The following is an 18,574-nucleotide window of genomic DNA, read 5'->3' as shown; positions in this document are numbered from 1 at the left end:
TGGGCGTTTTTCTGGGTTTATTCTAAAACACAGAATCCTAGTATACTTAGGCATTCAGTTCACTGCTATCAGACGTCAAACTTCCTGATCATTATCCAATTCAACTAAAAGCAAAAGCAAACAAACAAAAAAAAAGCAGTCATTTTCAAGTAACTTGAAACCCTTAAAGGTTGAGCACTGAGCCACTTGGAATGACTTCATATTGCGAATAACTTAAAAATTTTCAAGATTTTGCATCATGACCCTTTAACTAAAGCAGAGACGTGCCGAGTGTTCTTCAGATACACTAGAAAAAAACCCCAAAAGCTACGCAAACATGTCTCATCTGGTCCAATTGCTCGATCACAGTGCTTGCACGCAACCTACTGTCTCATGAAAGCAGTTCACCAAATGACAAGGCCTAAAACTCCTCCCATTCCTGATACCGTAACCTCCGTTTGAAATCGGGATGCCGATTCAAACGCCTTTGCCCTAATCTCTAAAATGACAAACTTTATTGAAAATAAAAACAAACAAACATTAAAAGTGATATGCTGAAAGACACGAGAAAAAAAAAAAAAGAAAAAAAAGAGGGAAAAGTGCTTGAACTTTAGTCGCAATACGAAAACGGACAAATAATTATAATAATAATAATAATATATTTTATTTCCATCTCACTCGATGGCGGCGACCAAGGGAAAAAGCTGCATACACAGCTTGACGAGCTCTTGATCGCCTACAGTGCACGGCGACAAAACACAACAGGAAAAACAAAAAACAAAAAGAGAAAAAAAAAAACACACACACACACACAGAGGATGCAATACGCAAAAATTCATGGCAGATAAAGCAATATTATCAAATACGAAAACAAAGATTTTAACTAGTTATCATGACTACCTATAATATATAATGAACGGATTTCCCCTATTGACATTTTATTCCAGTCCAAGTTTTTCGATTCATAAAGATTTAGTAAATTAGGAATATTGTGCCTCGGCATTTGAGTGCCATGATTTGTTTTTGTCGTCGAAAAACAAAAAGCACGAGTTGACAGTTAAAACACTAAAAAGGCGCGAGGAAGAGAGTGAGAATGTCGACGAGTGAACGACTTTGTCCACACACAACCGTGGACGCAAGAAACTGGAACGCGATCGAACCTGCGAGGCGACGCTTCTGAACGCTCGTCCTCCGCAGAGGAACCTGACGCGTTGGCGAATGCGGGTCGAGTGTCCGGTAACATCGCAAACGCAACTTTGTCGTTGAAAAGCAAAAAGCACGAGTTGACAGTTAAAACACTAAAAAGACAGGAGGAAGAGAGAGATTGTCGACGAGTGAATGAATTCGTCCGCACATGGCTGCGGACGCAAAAAACTGAAATGCGATCGAACCTGCAAGGTGGTGCTTTCCTGCCTCTTGGGCCCGCGACCGCACATTCGTCCCAGAGCCGACAGTGCGGCGACAAGCTTCCACCGCACTGTCAGCTTGGGGGCGAACGGAGTGTTGGAAATGCAACGATGAAAAGCAAACTATATACAATGTCGGTGAAATGAAGCTATGTACAGAGCACAGTCCGCGTCTGGAGGAAGAGGGCGGCTTCAGAAGGATGTGGCGATGCTGGCGCCAAAGGCCTTGAGGAGGGTCTGGAGGAAAATCATGTCTGGCCTCATCAAAGTCTTTCTCTTGGCGTGAAGGGAGCACAGGTAACTCGCCGACAGGAAGTTCGTCACGAAGTCCTCCGACGCGTCCTGGAAAAAAGGTGACGCCCGTCAAACGCCGACGAATCGAGGCGACAAGTTGGAACTGAGACAGTCCCACAATTTTAATGTCGAAAAATTTACGGCCCGCATTTTTTACATCGTTTCTAGTGACACACGAGGAGAAAATGTGCCACCTTCGTTCAAAATGCTGCAAATTTGCTGCATACGGTAGAATCTTGATGATACGACGACGGTTCGTCCAAATTTCAGTACGATACGAATTTTTCGAAATTCCCGGCCGAAGTTTGTTAAGGCTAACCTATTACGTTTCGGGATAGTCTCCGAATGCTTTCTCGGCCGTGGTGGATCATGTGAACGATCATCAACGTTTACACATCCTGTTGGGTGGCATCACTTGGCTCCTACGACTTTAGCAGGCTTTTTGAGTCACTTCTCTCGCCATTCTTTCTACATACGCGCCGTGCAATCCCGATAACCGTAGGTGCATACCAAAACTTGAAAACATAACCACGTCCAGCGCTGCTCTGTGTTGTCGCGCGATGAGAATTTGGCTTGCTGGAGTAACTTGCGTTTGTTTACTCCAGGGTTGCTGCTTTATATTTATTGTCACGCGATAAATGGGTTTCAGCAACTCTGACTGACTTGAGTGAACGTGAGAAATGACGTTCAGAATTGACGTTGATCGTGGAATCAACGCTTATCTAACGGCTTTCGCAAGTGTGAATTCACAAATCCTACAGTGGGTGCTCCTCCGGAACCAGAGGAAAACTTGAGAATTGAGGACTGAGACCTGCTTTGTGCTGAGAAATCGGACTTTGACTTCATTACCGCAGATGACAGGCTCGCTTGCTGAGGCAATCGCTGACGAAGTGACGGCATTGCAAGGACGGTCAAGTAGCGGAGATGATGACGGCGACGTAAACTAATGACAAGCAGCCACTGACGACTGCTGAAACACTGCATGCCCTCGATGTGCTTCGCCGCATAGTGAGGCCGAGATCAACGTCAGCAACGACAGGTACGCTCGTTCTTCCGTGTTCCAAAAGTGCCGTTTGGGTGACATTGAACAAAAGAAGACTCGGAAGAATATTACCGACTTCCTTAGATGGGAATGTGACCAATGAATTGCACAAATAACTGCCCCTTTGCTTTCACGTAGTTAGGCGACTTGTTTTTTGTTAGTATGAATTTTGGATGATACATATATTTCCTGCAATCCCTCGAGATTCATATCACCGATATTCTGATATCGGTTATATGAATATGAATGAAAGAGATGCCCCACCCGAGAAAGGTAACCCATCCCCATTTCTGGCTCGAGGTGCTATTTCATTTGAAACACCGAAAGATGGCCCACTCCCAGTAATCATAGTTTCGGATCAATGATGACCGTGGCGTAAATGCGTCTAGTTAGCTATGGCGAGATATAAGCAAACACTGCTGACTGGAAAGTACAGTCATCTTTGCTTTATTGCCCCTTGCCGCGATAACAACTTTGACAGAGACACACAATCTAAAAATAGCATTTTTTCAACTTGCCTCGACTGCACACCAAAAGTTAGCCCACCCTTCAATTTCACCCAATTTTCTAACTATATTAGGTGGGCTATCTCTCAGGACTTTACGGTATGTGGGCCAACGTCGACGGACAGACGACGCGGGTCGTTGCCGACGGGGCGCCACGACGAGGACCGAAAGACGAGGCAGGCCCACCTGTAGCGCCTGCAAGGCGAGCCCCTGCATGTAGTAGCAGTCGGAGCGACTGGGGGCCAAACCCTGCAGTATCTCCCTCACCACTCGCGCAAACGACAGCCGCGGAATGAGGAGCCGCGTGGTCCTCTGGAGGTGACGGATGTTCTTCAGCCAGGGTGGGGCACGAAGCTTCGGCCTCCCATTGCCCTGGGCAGAAGAGGAGAGGAAACCGCGCTGATTAGCTCCCGCCGATTGGCCTCCACCGGGCTAAAGTGTCAAGCGCCATTTTTTAAAAGAAAGCTGATGGCAACTTTCTTTTCTTCTAAAGTCTTACGCTGCATGAAATGCGGTATTTCAGGAGCGGTCGTCTAAATTTGCTTAGAAGACAATTAACGGTCGTCTCAAAAAGAAGCTATACTTTTATTAATTTTACCGCTAAACCTGGCGGGAAATGCACCGACGGGCAGACAGATGGGCGAAATCTTGCGATTGGTGGAGCTCCGTTGAAAAGCATTTCGCACCTCCAAAAAAAGAACTCTAGCAATTCCTGCAGTTAGGCAAATCAATACCAAATAAACACACTAAAAAAACTCTTTTTGCATTGTTGTGCCAAAGGCAGACTTAACACAGAATGCACTGCATACTGCTTCGCACTGCCACTGCTGGGAGGAACTCTGCACGTGTCTTGCGCCTCGACGGCACGAATGTTGTCGTACGCCACGTCTCTGCAAAAAAGCCCCGCCAAAAGCGGAGTAAGCTCTGCCTGCACACCGAAAGTGGTCTTGAAGTGGCAATAAACGCACCGCCGCTGGGACACCGCCCTTCTCCGATGCCATCGGGCGGAAATCGAGGAACCATTTTTCTTGTGACGCGGTAAATGCGCCGATCGGGGAACTGTTTTGGACGCCCTGGGGGCAGTAAAATGCGAAGTTTGTGCACGCAATCGACAACTAAAAGTTACCCGTCTGCTACAATCTCTTAAAATTATGCGATTTCTCGTTTGTTTGAGCAGTATTTATGGTCCGTGGCGGGCCGTAGCTGAAAACAGTTCCGAGATAATAAAATTAACTTCTTTAGGAAAAGGGGATTCTTAAAAACCCTTACATTTAATGATTTTTAGAGAACATTGAGACAATGTCTATGGGGTGCCCCAGATTACTTGCATCAAACTTTTAAAAAAGCAAACGGAGTCCTCCAGGGAAGTAAAACAAATTGTACGTCGTTAGCAAGCGTCTTAACATATTCATTCTGATGTTAGCCTGAGACTGAGGCAGGAAAAGAGGAAGTTTCACAGTAGAAGGAAAAGGAACAGTCGAGGATACCTCTCTAACACAGCTAAAGACAAGTTTATTCGGTCACCCTCTTATATACACTCCACAATCTTCACCACAGAACCTTCGCGACCTCCAAAGCCAAAAGATAACAAAGAACTCATCTCTTTCCACCACAATAATCAAACGACCTTGACAATCCTACAAAGCCCCCTCACCAACACAACCTATCTCCTCTCTCCCGGAAGACGATCGACCTTCGCGTACATAGCACACCCTCCTCCTCTCCTCCCCGGCCCACAATCCCGAAACAACCCGGCAACAAAGGATACCAATCCACCTTATCAAACCTAGTTGCATAGTTGCAACATAGTTGCCACATTTTTCTCAATCTGCCAAATAATTTGGTCGATCAAGACCAATTAGCAAACTTCAGTTATTCCTTTAAGGGGCGAGTTGTGAATTGGAAAGCGCTCCATTTCTTTTTTTTTTACGATATGGTGCAAGTCATCCCAGATGCCTGAAATATATATCTTTTAACCTGTTTACAATCCACGCACTAAATACTTTCAAATGGCGTTCACTTACACCTACGCAACGACGCGTTTGATAGCACGGTGCCCCACACACCGTACAAAAATTACAGGAAGTTGCATCTCTCCATTGTAACCATTACAACCGCTGTTGCTGGGTGCCATTAATGATGCCCGCGAGACAGCCGGGGAAACGTCGCTACTCATGAGCGACGCTCCTTCGGCGGCTTCGGCGCCCGCGTCTGACGGTTTCAAGATGGCGGCACCCGTGCAACCGGGTGGGTAAAGAAGGGAGCACAGCACGAAAAATCGTGAGCGCCGACTTTGTTGGTCCCGAGAAAAGGGACGATAAAGACGGCGGCAGAAAAGAGGGGAGAGAAAGCAGACAGAGGGTTAGCCGTGCGCTTTTCTCTGCAGCGACGGAAGGTCGTTGGAGCTCTGGTCGACTTTGTTTCCGTGGCATAAACAACGCTGACTTTTGTTTTTTGCATGGCAGGTTTGAAAAGAAGGCAGCTCCGACCTCACGGGCGACGTTCTGCCGCTTCTCCGCGTACATTAAGGAGCTGCCGGCTACATGGGCTTGTCGGCACCTTCCTCCGGTACCTCCAACGTCCGCGTCTGCGCCGCCCCGCCGTACTGAAGCGGCCGGGATGCGTGGGACCTTTTCCTCCTACTCTTGGCACATCTAGCTGAGCGGCTTTAGTGGCCATATTTTTCAAGATGGCGGCACCCACGCGAAGGCTGCGAGGAAAGGGCCAATTACCCTCCTGGGAGAGGTAGACTTTCGCCTCCTGCCGGGTCCCTTTGATGCCGAAGGCTCCGGTGCCGGTGGCTCTGGAGCTCGGCGTGTCGCCGCCGATGGCTGTGCAGGAGCTTGGCGCGCCGGGGTCGGCGGACGTCTTTCTGGCGTGGGTTTGGCCCCTAAAGAGAGGTTAAGGTAAGTAAGAAAAACCCAAAAAACCTAAAAACAAAAACAATAAAAAAAAAAATAAAAAATAGATAGTTTTTTCTTTTAGTGTTTTTTTTTAGGTAAGGCGGTCTCGCAAACCCACGTTTGGGAACTGTTTCGGCATGAATTGACAAACGACATAAGCTAAGGCCCAGCGAGCCAACTGGGGCCTTAACCTGGACACTTGGAGAGAGAGTCGGCGAGAAATCCTGCGGCCGTTATTGGTCAACGTCGCGCTTGACCTTGGGACCGTCCAATCACAGCCGCCAGATTTCTCGCCGACTTTTTCGCTAAGTGTCCAGATCAGGGCCCCTGGAATGTCGGACCGAGGCACGTGACAACGCACTGTTGATGCACACTCGCTCCGACCTCGCCCGTGGCTCGGTGGCTGCGGAAAGTCAGATGCAGTCGCCGAAGGCTACGAAGGAAATCTTCCTGGCCGGTACATATTTACATCTTTAACCCTATAAAAAAGATAAGAAGCAAAAAACCTCGATATAATTTGATCTCACAGGGTAGATTTGGCTTACGCAGAATTTAGTGGGCGGGACGCGTGTGACAGTTGCTTTGTTCAATCTACTTGCACCTTCTTCACTGGTGCAGAAACGTGAGGGAGCGCACTTCCGGTCGTATCTTGACACACATGCCGGAATTACACTGCCCTGCACTTTTTTGCGCCGGTGCGGGAAAATCGAACGAAGCTACTGCGACTTCACGCGGCACCGTGACGACGCATTTCGAATGCGTACCGCGCCGGTGTATTTGGCGTCCCGTCCCGCCCATGCACCGAAAGCGGTCTCCAAGGGGCGACGAATGACAACAGAAAAGCTCCGCACGTCGTTAGGACGTACTAGAACTGGAAGGTGTGCCGACTGCGTCGGCCTCTCCGTAGGAGTTGGGCATCGTGTGACTCAATTCGGCCGCAATGCCTGGTCGTGTTTTCAATGAAAAAAAAAAAAAAAAAAAGGCCACAGTGCGGCTGTACTTTTGTGTTTCGAGACAAACCTTAGTGCCCCCCTTTCGGGCTGCAAGCCGACCCGTCGTAACCCGCGACCACCAACCTGCGGAACGGCGCTGGACTCTGGACGCAGACACTGGGGGCCCCTCGTCGTCCATGGAAGACTGTGGAGATGGCTCCCGTTCCATCTGCCGAGGTTGTTCCTCCGACGACCTCAAGCTGAAACTCCTCAAGGTCCCAAGACGGCGACCGGCGCCCGAAGCCGACGCCTCGGGAACTATGGAATGGAATGGGAACAATGAAAAGGGAATAACTCTATGGCAATCGCTCGCGACGCACCGAATCCCCACCAAACTAATAAGCGAAAAAGATTTCCCGCTAAATTAAGCGAGCCATACGTGCGGGGAACACACGTGAGGTCCGCCACGAAACTTTGCAAACGGTGGCTGTCGCCGTAAAAATGGTCCTAAGACTCTGCAACAATCTGAACGAACTAAAGCCTGGTTCACGCGCTTGCATTTTCTTATGAAGAGTACTTGTGATAACTTACGACTAATAGATACCTTGGCGACATCTACAAGGTGGCCATGGAACTTTCTTTCACTAGAGCAAAGGTTTTGCAGGTTTTGCAGGGATTGCGAGATCAGCAAAAAAGGATTGTTGAGTGTTGGGTGGTCTAGCCTTGCTTGTAAAAATAATGCTACCGACTTCTGCCAGGTATCCTTTTCTGATATGGTCACTCTCGAGGGACAGTTGACCTTGAGTGACTTTTGCGCTAAAAAAATATTCTGCGACATCAAATGTACATATTATCTTCAGCGTTGGGAAGCACTTTGACTACATTGTACTGAAAGCACTAGCACTTCAAGTAGGTTTGCAAAAACTTGTACTTGAAGTACATTCTTCGTATATGTACTTGTATTTTACTTGGAGTATTGGTTTTTTCATGGTACTTTCCGAGGAAAGCACAACTCTCTACATCAAAATACAATCCCCAAATTTGGAAAAAAAAGGAAAAAGGCACTTTATTGTGTGAAAGCCCCTTTTGTGACACCATTTGGTCATTTCTCTAAGTAAAGTAATGGCAGCTTGAAGACAGATACAAGTGTAAGTGCCTTACAAGTTGATTCTGTTAAATAGTTTGTCAGCGAGAGTAAAATAACTACTCTGTGGCTGCTCGACTTCATCCAATGTTCGCCACCACCGCTGAAAAAAACTGATGCACCTCTGATTACCCCTGGGGCAATGCATACCAGTTTAAAAATAAGGGAATGTAAAGGCACCGTGAAAGGTTAAAGGGATTGCCGGTCAAATTTTGTATTCGAGAAAACAATTGAATATCGATCGTTGTTACTGCCTCGAGATGCATCGTACGTGCAATATCTGAATTTTATATGCCCCTCTGCGTGAGTAATTGAATTTATACTGCTTCAATCGCATTCTAGCGCAAACGCTGCTTTCATTGGCAACATTGAAGCTCTGATGTCACAAAACACGAAGCGAGCATTTCTGTGTCGTCGTTTGCCTGCGAGTGAACGCCTCAACGAGCTTCGTTTTCGTTGTTGTGCTCGACTTGTTTCGTGGTTGGGCGAAATTTTTGTTGCGCAATTGGGTGCCACAACCACCGGGCAGCACCTGCGAGCCAAGACATGACGTTCCACTCTTTTCCGCGAGACGTACAGTGATGAGCAAAGTAGATCGTCGCCGTGCGTAGGCACTAGGTTCCCGTCAAAATCAAGATCCCGTTTATGCAACAATCATCTCGCAGAAGACAGCTGAGCTCTGAGCGGACAAAAGGCTCGTAAGCTGAAGTGTGACGTTGTGCCAACGATATCGAACTACGTCCGTTCACTCCTCGGCCAAATCGGATCAATCAATTTGATTATGCAGCGAAACCGAAAGCAGCAGCTAGGCCATCTGGAAACAATACCAGAGGTTGTACCGTGTTTGAACGAATAAAACGCGACCACAAGTATAACGCGAGGGCAGGTCTTGATGCCCTCAAAAAGAAAAAAAAAAATTATTACTAGTATAACCGAGGCCGCATCAATTTCTCGCACTCGCGGACATAGCAGATGTGAAAAGTCAATAGAAGTAGAAGAAATATCAGTTTATGTCTTGACTGCACTCATCCTCACTGCTCAAGTCCTTCCGTTTACAATTTACTTGGCGACTACGCAGATAAGCAGCAGCACGGCACCTGCTTGTCTGGTAGTTCCTTTTTCTTCCGTGCGAGCTCAGTCGGCAGCCCACAATCCAAACAAGGCACGAAGCAGAAGCACCAACACACAAACACCAGATCATTCTGGAGCAGAAACTAAACAATGCGCAGGCAGAAAAAAAGGCTGCTGAATGCGATACACGATCACACTTCTTGTTCTGGTCCCTCAGAATAAACCGCGTTTACGCCTCGTGTTGCACGATTGCGTAAACGCGGTTGGTGGTTTTGGGTTGGCTTGTGTTGACTTGACTTGGCTTGGCTCAAACTGGCCAATACCCGCATTCCCGCATGGCGAGCGCGTGCGTGCGCGCCGAGTGTCTGCGGCATGCGCGCGTTGTACAAACACAAAAGCGATAAAAATACTTTTTTTTTTGTGATTTCTATTTGTCTTTTCACGTGGCCCAATAGCTAACAAGTTCCCTTCCACACCCCCACTTCTTTTCCCACCAGATATTTTGCATTAAGCCGGAGGGATGGCTTTCTCCTCTGGCTTTCTCCAGACTCGCGTGCCTCATGGCTGAACTCGATTCCGAATATAACGCGAGGTGTGTTTTGGAGCAAGTAATTTTGAAAAAAAAACTCGCGTTATATTCGTGCAAATACGGTATTTAGAACGCGTGCAGCCCGATTCTGTTTGACCCGCATGTGAAAATGGAGCGTGACTATGATTCACCAAGCCTCGTCCAAGTCAAGTGACGACATGCATTTGAACGATTCGCCGTTTGCCTTCGAACCGCGGACATCGCCTCTGAAGGAACATCCCGCAGCCTCATCACCGCTCCAGCGGATCCGCCGACATGTGTACCCAGATGCCGCTTCAGAGGCGAAATCTGCATCCTTTGCTTTGCAAGCGCCCCTAGTTCGATCGGTGGCCGTAGCAGTTGTGTTCGCGCGAAACGGCATACGTTTGCTCGAAACCTATGGCTGTTTGCGAGTAATATCCTGCTAAAAGGCGTGACATTGTTTGCACATGCTTGGGAAATGCATTAAAAGAACCGTATTTCAGTACAGTACAGCCTAGAAGACTATATAATTTGAAACAAAATTCAAGACATCCATCGACCAACGCTTGTTATCCCGACCATCCGACAAACCTTTGCGTTTTGTGACGTCACGCAGCACCTACGGATGTCAGCCATTGACACAGGCGAAATTCAAGGTGCAGTTTCGTACCTACGCTCATGAAAGGTTTAATTAACAAAAAGAGATCATATATCAGAATAAAAATGACGTTTGTCTACATGAAAGCTTCCTCGATGTAACGAGCGCAAAAGCTTAAGTACTTCCGGTTTCGACCGGACAATCCCTTTAACAAGTACTTGTGTTCTACTTTGAAAGTACAATTTATTTATATTACAGGGGGTTTCGAGAAACGAGGACCATGTTTTTTGGTCCGGGTAACTAAACTATGCGTCGGAGAAAGCTCAAACTCAGTGAGAACATGATGCTGGCAGTTGGGATAGAATGTGAAAGCTTGAGAACATGACGTTACCTTCATCAAAAGATAATTGAGAAACAAAATTTTTTTGAGCCAACGTCTACGTAAGCATAATGTTGTTAGAACAAGAAATGACACTCATGTAGCATCTATTTCAGTGAAAAAAAAAAGAAAAAAAACCTTTCAGCAAGGAAGAAGATATTTTCTTTCTTGCTGACAAGTTTTTTCACTAAAATATAGCGAGTTCGTTTCACGGCACTTGTGCCCACGCGTGCCCACTCGCAGCGTGGATTGGGTTCGTTTCGGTCGGCACTCTACGCGTGCATCGCGTACAGTGCCGACACTCCCGAGAAAATCGGGAGTGCGCCAAAATGCAATCCCGTCATGCCTTGCTCCGGCAGGGCCGGCGAGGAGCGGGAGCAGATGACGAAGGTTTGTCTGCTACGATGTGTCGCGGAACCGAACGGAAAAAAAAGTAGATTTACTGAGAGAAATCGCGTCCCGCGGGCAACGAAATCAAACGCGAGCTTAAACTGTGAGCGTCTGCTATTTCACGAAGGAAGCAATTGACAATCCGTGATTTATTTGCAGGTTTTAAATCGCTCTGTTGCCGTTCAAACGCTGAAATATACCACTGTGTAAATAAATGCTCAGAAGAAACGCAACCGTGGCCCCCGAGATGTCTATCGCCATCCGCGTGCGGGTGAAACATGTAACATTTGTTGACAAAACTCCCCCAGCAGAAACCTCTGACTCCCTAATAAGCACCGGAGAAAGCTAAAGATGGTGAATTTACCCAAGGATTGGGCAACATCATCATGTTTAACATTTACCTACGTCAGCCAACTTGAGTTGCCCCGTCGTATTTTCTTTAAGAAAGCTCTCGTTCTCGACGCCCTCACCAAGGCTGATATCTAATCCACCTATAATGACAATCCAAACAGAAAGTCCCAGTGCTGGATATTCAAACAGGCTAGTTTTAAGCCGTACCCTTTGAGTGGTTCACGCATAATACCATGCTCAAACGGATCAAGCTTCTGCTCGGACAGCATCATCAGTTTTCTTCAGTGTAAACGGTTATAAGAATTGAAAGATCGCAACCAGCTGTTTTGTAGACAGCTGGTTGCGGAAATTTACGCCGTCTGTAACTATCTCTACGGCAGCCGAGCTGCTTGAAGTCATCGCAACTACAAACTACAGGTTGGAGCGACCAACGTTTGTAGATAAACGTTGGTAGCGACAGTATTCTCGCACTCCCACGCATCACTCCGAACAGAAAGGCGCTAGTTTCGGTTTGAAGTCAGTACCTTTTCTACAACATAGATGGCGGCAGCATCAGTCTTCTGCACTCGGCGCATTTGGCGAGTTCGTTTGAGTCCAGTTCTCCGTGCAACACTCTGCGAGTGCGATGCATTCTGGGAGAGAACTCGAACGGTGCCAGTACGTGTGAAACGAACTCGCTAACAGATACTAGAGGTGCCCAGTGTCATTTCTTTTTTTGACAATATTAAGCTTAGCTGGACTTTGGCTCCTAGAGAAATTTTTGTTTTTTCAATAATCTTTTGATCCAGGCGATGTCACGTTGTCAAACTTTTGCATTCTATCCCAAAAGCCACTGTCACATTGTCACGAAGTTTGAGCTTTCTGCGATGCTTAGTTTATTTACCCAAGCCGAAAAACGTCGTTCTTGTTTCTAGGGAACTCCCTGTACTTTCAAGCATGTTGTGCTTGGTGTACACCCTGCTTTACTTGAAGTACATAACATCCAATTTACTTTTGTGTGTAAATTACTTTTTAGATGTACTTTGCCAAACCCTGATTATCTATTAGAAATGGCCGCATATAACGGAGTCAAAACTTTTCAAAGCGAGCGTAGAACGAACGTCGTCGTCAGAGCCATGATGTTGAGAGTTCGGGCATTCATTGGTAAGAATAAGGTGAAAATGAAAGCACGTCATTGGCTGAAATCAGTTCAATGGCCTTGGACGCGTTGATTGACAGCATTTGTGACCAACCACCAGTCACGAATATTCCTCTAGCGGAGGCAACGAGCTTAGCCTATATCCTTCAATCACAATTTCTGGGTAAGGATGTATTCGAGTATTTCATTCCAGCAGGCTAGAGTTGAAGTTTGCGACTCTACGCAACCGAAAAGGCAATGCACGCGACGTTCAGAATGCACTTCATCTTTCTTTTGGTTGCAGACACAGCCGTGGCCGAGTGGACAGGGAAGATTGTAGACACGGTTTCGTGGCAATTTGGAACCCAACCCCGAACGCGCACCCCACATTCGCAGTTACGCCTAGTGTTTCAGGAAACTTTTCTCGTCAATGTCACCTTTTCTGGCTTATTTAACGGCACTCAGCACCCTGAAACTCCCTATTTCCATCAATCTCTTACCATTATTCATTCATGCACTCTCAGCATCATCTGGAAACTAACAAATACCTGTGCCACGATACGTGCCTCCTTCAAGGTTAACTCCGGTTCTTTTTACTTCGCAGAATCATCACGGGGCGCCGCTTTCGCCACTCCGCCCTGGTTTCAGTCAGCTCCTCCCATTGACCAAACTCTCTCTATGTACAGCCCTGCTTGTCGTAAGAGATCACAAGAACTCATTCTTAAGCAAATGCAAGTGTGCAGACCAGCCTTAAGGAGCCACTAAAGTGGATTTCGAGACTGTCGTTTAATGCTGCGAAACCAACACATGCGCACTATGGGCATGTTCAAAACCCAAAAATGTCATTGTGAGCAAACATTCTTTTTTCACCATTAAAAGAGCAACCAAATGTCCCGAAACGCCCCTCTTAAGAGACATCTTGGAAAAGGGGCGCGCCGCAATGCCCATTCGCGTTTTCAACGAAGAAAGAGGCCACGCACGGCTGTACTTTTGTGTTTCGAGACAAACCTTAGTGTCCGCCTTTCGGGCTGCAAGCTGACCCGTCCTAACCCACGACGACCCACCTGTGGAACGGCGCTGGACGCCGGATGTAGACACCGCGGGCCCCTCGTCGTCCCCAGAAGACTGTGGAGACGGTTCCCGTCCTGCCTGCCGAAGTCGTTCTGCGGACGACCTCGTGCCGAAACTCCTCGAGGCCGAGGGACGGCGACCGACGCCCGAGGTCGACGCCTCGGGAACGTCTGCCCTCTTTGAAGATTCCGAGGGCTCGTTCTCTGCGTGGACGGAACGCCCCGCGGACGACCTTGCGGCAGAGCCCCTCGGAGTTGCGAGCTTGCGGCTGCTCGGCGTGCTCCTGTGGAAACGGGGATCGGAGACGATGGTTGGGACTTGCACGCGGTGCGTCGAACACAAATGGTTATCGCTCCGGTTCGGGGAATCTTAGGGTAAAGTTGGTTTACACAGAACACATTCCTGTGGCATTCTTTGTAACTTGTAACAAACTTTGCAGTTATTCAAAAACATTTTTTTTTCGGCAGTTCGATATTTTAAGTTTCAGGGAATGAAGCCAGCTGTCGGATGGCCAACACAACAAGCTTTTTATCTATACTCCATCTGACTAAAACCGTGCAGTACAGCCAAGGCTACAGAGAAGAGAATGTCCCTACCTGTTGAAGAGGAGGGAAAGGAGGAAAGGGGGAATCCCAGCCCTTCTCTACCGTTCCTCCTTTCCCTCCTCTTGAACAGGTTGGCATACACTCTCTTCCTTTTAGCCTTGGCTGTACTGCACGGCTTTAGTGAGACAGAGTATAGGGCTCGTCAAAATGTTAGGCGCTGGAGAAAATCGTCTATCTGCCGCAAGTCCTGGCTTTACTCTCTTCATTCACGTTCAGTCCATTGAAAAGCATGGCTAGAGGGCCCAGGTATGCACCGTGTATCGCCACACCACCGTCTAGACAATGAAGTCCGTCTGCTGTAGTCACCGGACGTCAATAGACGGGCGCTTGAACGCAGCGTCTGAAGTTGGCTACAGCTGCGCCATTTTCCGAATGCCGCCTGCTACCAATGCAGCAATGTTAGCTTGGGCTTCAAGCTAGGCGGAAAAACATACCGCGTGGTGTGCAGGGTCCGATCCTGCATCAAGCCTCGGCGAAACCGCCCAGAGTTCGCTAGGCAACCGCTTTACGCAGTCGGCATCGATCTCCGCACCAACGCGTCCGACTTTGGCCAGCGTTTCGGCATTCACGTTAGAAGACAACATGTGGAAGATGGCGTCTCCCATTGCTGGCTTCAGACGCTGCATTCGAGGATTCTTCCGTAATGAAGACACTGCGTTGCCACGGTGACAGAGTAGGACTTTATTGTGCGGAAGGAGATAGCAGGGTGGCTATGATACCGAGGCAACATTTTCTCTGCCGCCCATGTTGTCCTGCTGTTGCCCAAATGTGACAGGTTTGTCACACAACACGGAGAGAGAGCAACAAGTTGCCCAACTGTTGGGAGTTAAGATATTCGCGTAGTTTGGGGCCATTCGCGAATATCTTCATGGGCAATCTAGAATCTAATTTTCTTTCAAGCTGCCTCCTCCAACCAATGTTTTATAAGAGATACATAAATGATATATTTATAATCTGGCCACACAAAGAGGACACGCTGCTTAGCTCCATCGAAGTTTTTAATTTTGTGGACCCTTCTAATTAGTTTTTCTCAATTATTCCAAAACTGAAGTTAGTTTTCTAGACGTCAGGGTAATAGTTGAGGGCACAAAGCTAGTCGCTCGACTCTATCAAAAGCCGACTGACCGTCAAAAATACTTGCACTCCGACAGTGGCCAACCATGTCCTTGCAAAACCAGTATGCATGGCTTGCATGTGACATCATTCAAAAAGCGGTTCGATGATCACCAGAGAAGAGGGGAAGAAGGAGCTCCCCTCTTAGCAGGATCCTCTTTTGTGCCTCCCGGATTTGCACCGACGTCGCTATTTTCCTCCCAAAATTAACCAGTTACTCAAAGTTCTTACAAAAGCAGCTTCCCTCTCCTCCCCTTACATGGTGGTCAAAAGTATGCGATGTGACGTCAGTGCAAGCCATGCATAACCTATAGTCAGGCACACAGGTTCAAAAGCGTGCGTTCAAACCACGGTTCAAACAACGACGGCTCCAACGCTAACCAACTACGAGAAGTATTAAGAGAACAGAAGTACCCTGAACATATTATAGACGATGTTCCGAGAGCAAGAAAAATCATTTTGTAAGTATCGCAGCGGATTGCGGACAGTGTTGAGAGACGGCTAAACTCGCCTGCGAAAACTCCGAATTCTCCCGGGTCCCGGCAGAATAGACACTGCCTATGTTTTATGTCCGCACCCACTTCTGTAGAATATGCAAGCTGCGTAAAGGTGCGCCATGAGGGGGGCTTACCAGAAAGATGCTTGTTTGGGTTGTGAAGGCCATCGCGAAGCGTCTTCTGCTTCCCCGCCTGCCTCAGACAACGACGACGGACTGTCTTGCTCCTGGTACCGCCATCGCTTCGGAGGGTGGGCCTCTCGCGGAGGGAGTTGGGGAAAGATGTCGTATTCATACCCGTCCGACTCCCATCGCTTCCGGGCGTCCCCCGGTTCCCTGCCTAGCAGCCGGTCCCCCGGTTGGTATCGGCGTGAAGCCATCAAACTCCTCGGGGTCGAGGGACGGCGACCGACGCCCGAAGTCGACGCCTCGGGAACGTCTGCCCTCTTTGAAGATTCTGAGGGCTCGCGCTCTGTGTGGACAGAATGCACCGCGGACGACCTTGCAGCAGAGCCCCTCGGAGTTGCGGGCTTGCGGCTGCTCGGCGTGCTCCTGCGGAAACGGGGATCGAAGACGATGGTTGGGACTTCACGCGGCGCGTCGAACACAAATGGTCATCGCTCCGGTTCGGGGAATCTTAGGGCAAAGTTGGTTTACACAGAACACATTCCCGTGGCATTCTTTGTAACTTGTAACAAACTTTGCAGTTATCCAAAAATTTTTTTTTTTCGTCAGTTTGATATTTTAAGGTGCAGGGAATGAAGCGAGCTGTCGGATGGCCAACACAACAAGCTTTTCATCTACACTCCATCTGACTAAAACCGTGCAGTACAGCCAAGGCTACAGAGAAGAGGGAAAGGAGGAAAGGGGGAATCCCAGCCCTTCTGTACTGTTCCTCCTTTCCCTCCTCTTGAACAGGTTGGCATACACTCTCTTCCTTTTAGCCTTGGCTGAATTGCACGGTTTTAGTGAGACAGAGTATAGGGCTCGTCGAAATGTTAGGCGCTGGAGGAAATCGGCCATCTGCCGCAAGACCTGGTTTTACTCTCTTCATTCACGTTCAGTCCATTGAAAAGCATGGCTAGAGGGCCCAGGCATGCACCATATATCGCCACACCACCGTCTACATAATGAAATCCGTCTGCTGTAGTCACCGGACGTCAATAGACGGGCGCTTGAACGCAGCGTCTGAAGTTGGCTACAGCTGCGCCATTTTCCGAATGCCGCCTGCTACCAATGCGGCAATGCTAGCTTGGGTTTCAAGCTAGGCGGACAAATATACCGTGTGGTGTGCAGGGTCCGATCCGGCATCAAGCCTCGTCGAAACCGCCGAGAGTTTGCGAGGCAACCGCTTTACGCAGTCGGCATCGATCTCCGCACCAGCGCGTCAAGACTTTGGCCAGCGTTTCGGCATTCACGTTAGAAGACAACATGTGGAAGATGGCGTCTCCCATTGCTGGCTTCAGACGCTGCATTCTTCCATAATGAAGACACTGCATTGCCACGGTGACAGAGTAGGACTTTATTGTGTGGAAGGAGATAGCAGGGTGGCTAGATTTGACGCATACTTCGGCTCTTTTGCTGTGCTTTTCAGTGGATGGAACATGAACACAAAAAAATTAGTTGTTTGTTCATGTTCACAAATCGTTTAAAACGTTTAGAAATCTTAGAGTGCAGCTCTTGAGGAAGAGGAGGGGAGGGTGTGCCTTTGCTCCTCCTCCCGCTAAATTTGTTAATGGGTCACTTGACACAAAGTCATGTGACGTCATTTTCGCCGCTAGATTAATACTAACGTTTTCGAAGCCTTTATTCGAGTACGACGTTATTGACAGGGAACTAGCTCTGCCATTGAAGCTATCTGTGTTGTCGTGTTACCGGCCATGCATACCTTATCGTCAGGCACACAGGTTCAAAAGCGTGCGTTCAAACCACGGTTCAAACGACGACGGCTTAACGCCAACCAACTACGAGAAGTATTAAAAGAACAGAAGTACCCTGAACCAATTATAGACGATGTTCCGAGAGCAAGAAAAATCATTTTGTACGTATCGCAGCAGGTTGCGCAGAGCGTTGAGAGAGGGTTAAACTCACCTACGAAAACTCGTAATTCTCCCGGGTCCCGGCAGAATAGACACTGCCTATGTTTTATGTCCGCACCCACTTCTGTAGAATATGCAAGCTGCGTAAAGGTCCGCCACGAGGGGGGCTTACCAGAAAGATGCTTGTTTGGCTTGTGAAGGCCGTCGCGAAGCGTCTTCTGCTTCCCAGCCTGCCTCAGACAACAACGACGGACTGTCTTGCTCGTGGTACCGCCATCGCTTCGGAGGGTGGGCCTCTGGCGGAGGGAGTTGGGGAAAGATGTCGTATTCATACCCGTCCGACTCCCATCGCTTCCGGGCGTCCCCCAGTTCCCTGCCTAGCAGCCGGTCCCCCGGTTGGTATCGGCGTGAAGCCATCACTGCGCGACACGGCGTCACAACGTGACTACGACAGTAGCTACGTCAACTACGTCTGCCACAATCGGCGAAAATCCCGCCAGAGTCCAGACACCTGGATTTTGGATTGGATTGGTCCGTTAGTGACATTTGAAGCGAATTAGTGTGCCTAGATTTCAGAGTAGTTCTAAG

The 18,574-nt window shown here is 48.3% G+C and overlaps 1 protein-coding gene across 1 annotated transcript; it reads right to left on the bottom strand.

The window, feature by feature from the left end:
- Window positions 1-623: 623 nt before the first annotated feature.
- Window positions 624-18,574, bottom strand: LOC115329916 (serine/arginine repetitive matrix protein 1-like). The gene is made up of 7 exons (XM_040211977.2): window positions 18,159-18,574; window positions 16,083-16,499; window positions 13,727-14,016; window positions 7,207-7,380; window positions 5,960-6,117; window positions 3,414-3,599; window positions 624-1,727 (listed from the first exon to the last, which is right to left on the bottom strand). Exons 1-7 carry the CDS (start codon window positions 18,401-18,403, stop codon window positions 1,578-1,580), a joined length of 1,620 nt encoding a protein of 539 aa, XP_040067911.1. The 5' UTR covers window positions 18,404-18,574; the 3' UTR covers window positions 624-1,577.

The sequence above is a fragment of the Ixodes scapularis genome, unplaced genomic scaffold (genome assembly GCF_016920785.2).
Source record: "Ixodes scapularis isolate PalLabHiFi unplaced genomic scaffold, ASM1692078v2 PGA_scaffold13__105_contigs__length_92229423, whole genome shotgun sequence".
Lineage (NCBI taxonomy): Eukaryota > Metazoa > Arthropoda > Arachnida > Ixodida > Ixodidae > Ixodes > Ixodes scapularis.
Note: the sequence above shows the minus strand (reverse complement) of the source record. Positions and strands in the feature narration are given on the sequence as shown.

Coding starts and splice junctions, on each gene's coding strand:
- LOC115329916 (XM_040211977.2), bottom strand. CDS start 18,403: ATGGCTTCACGCCGATACCAACCGGGGGACCGGCTGCTAGGCAGGGAA. Junction 7,381..13,726: donor CGTCCAGCGCCGTTCCACAG/GTGGGTCGTCGT, acceptor TCCATTCCATAG/TTCCCGAGGCGTCGGCTTCG. Junction 3,600..5,959: donor AGTCTACCTCTCCCAGGAGG/GTAATTGGCCCT, acceptor TCTTCTGCCCAG/GGCAATGGGAGGCCGAAGCT.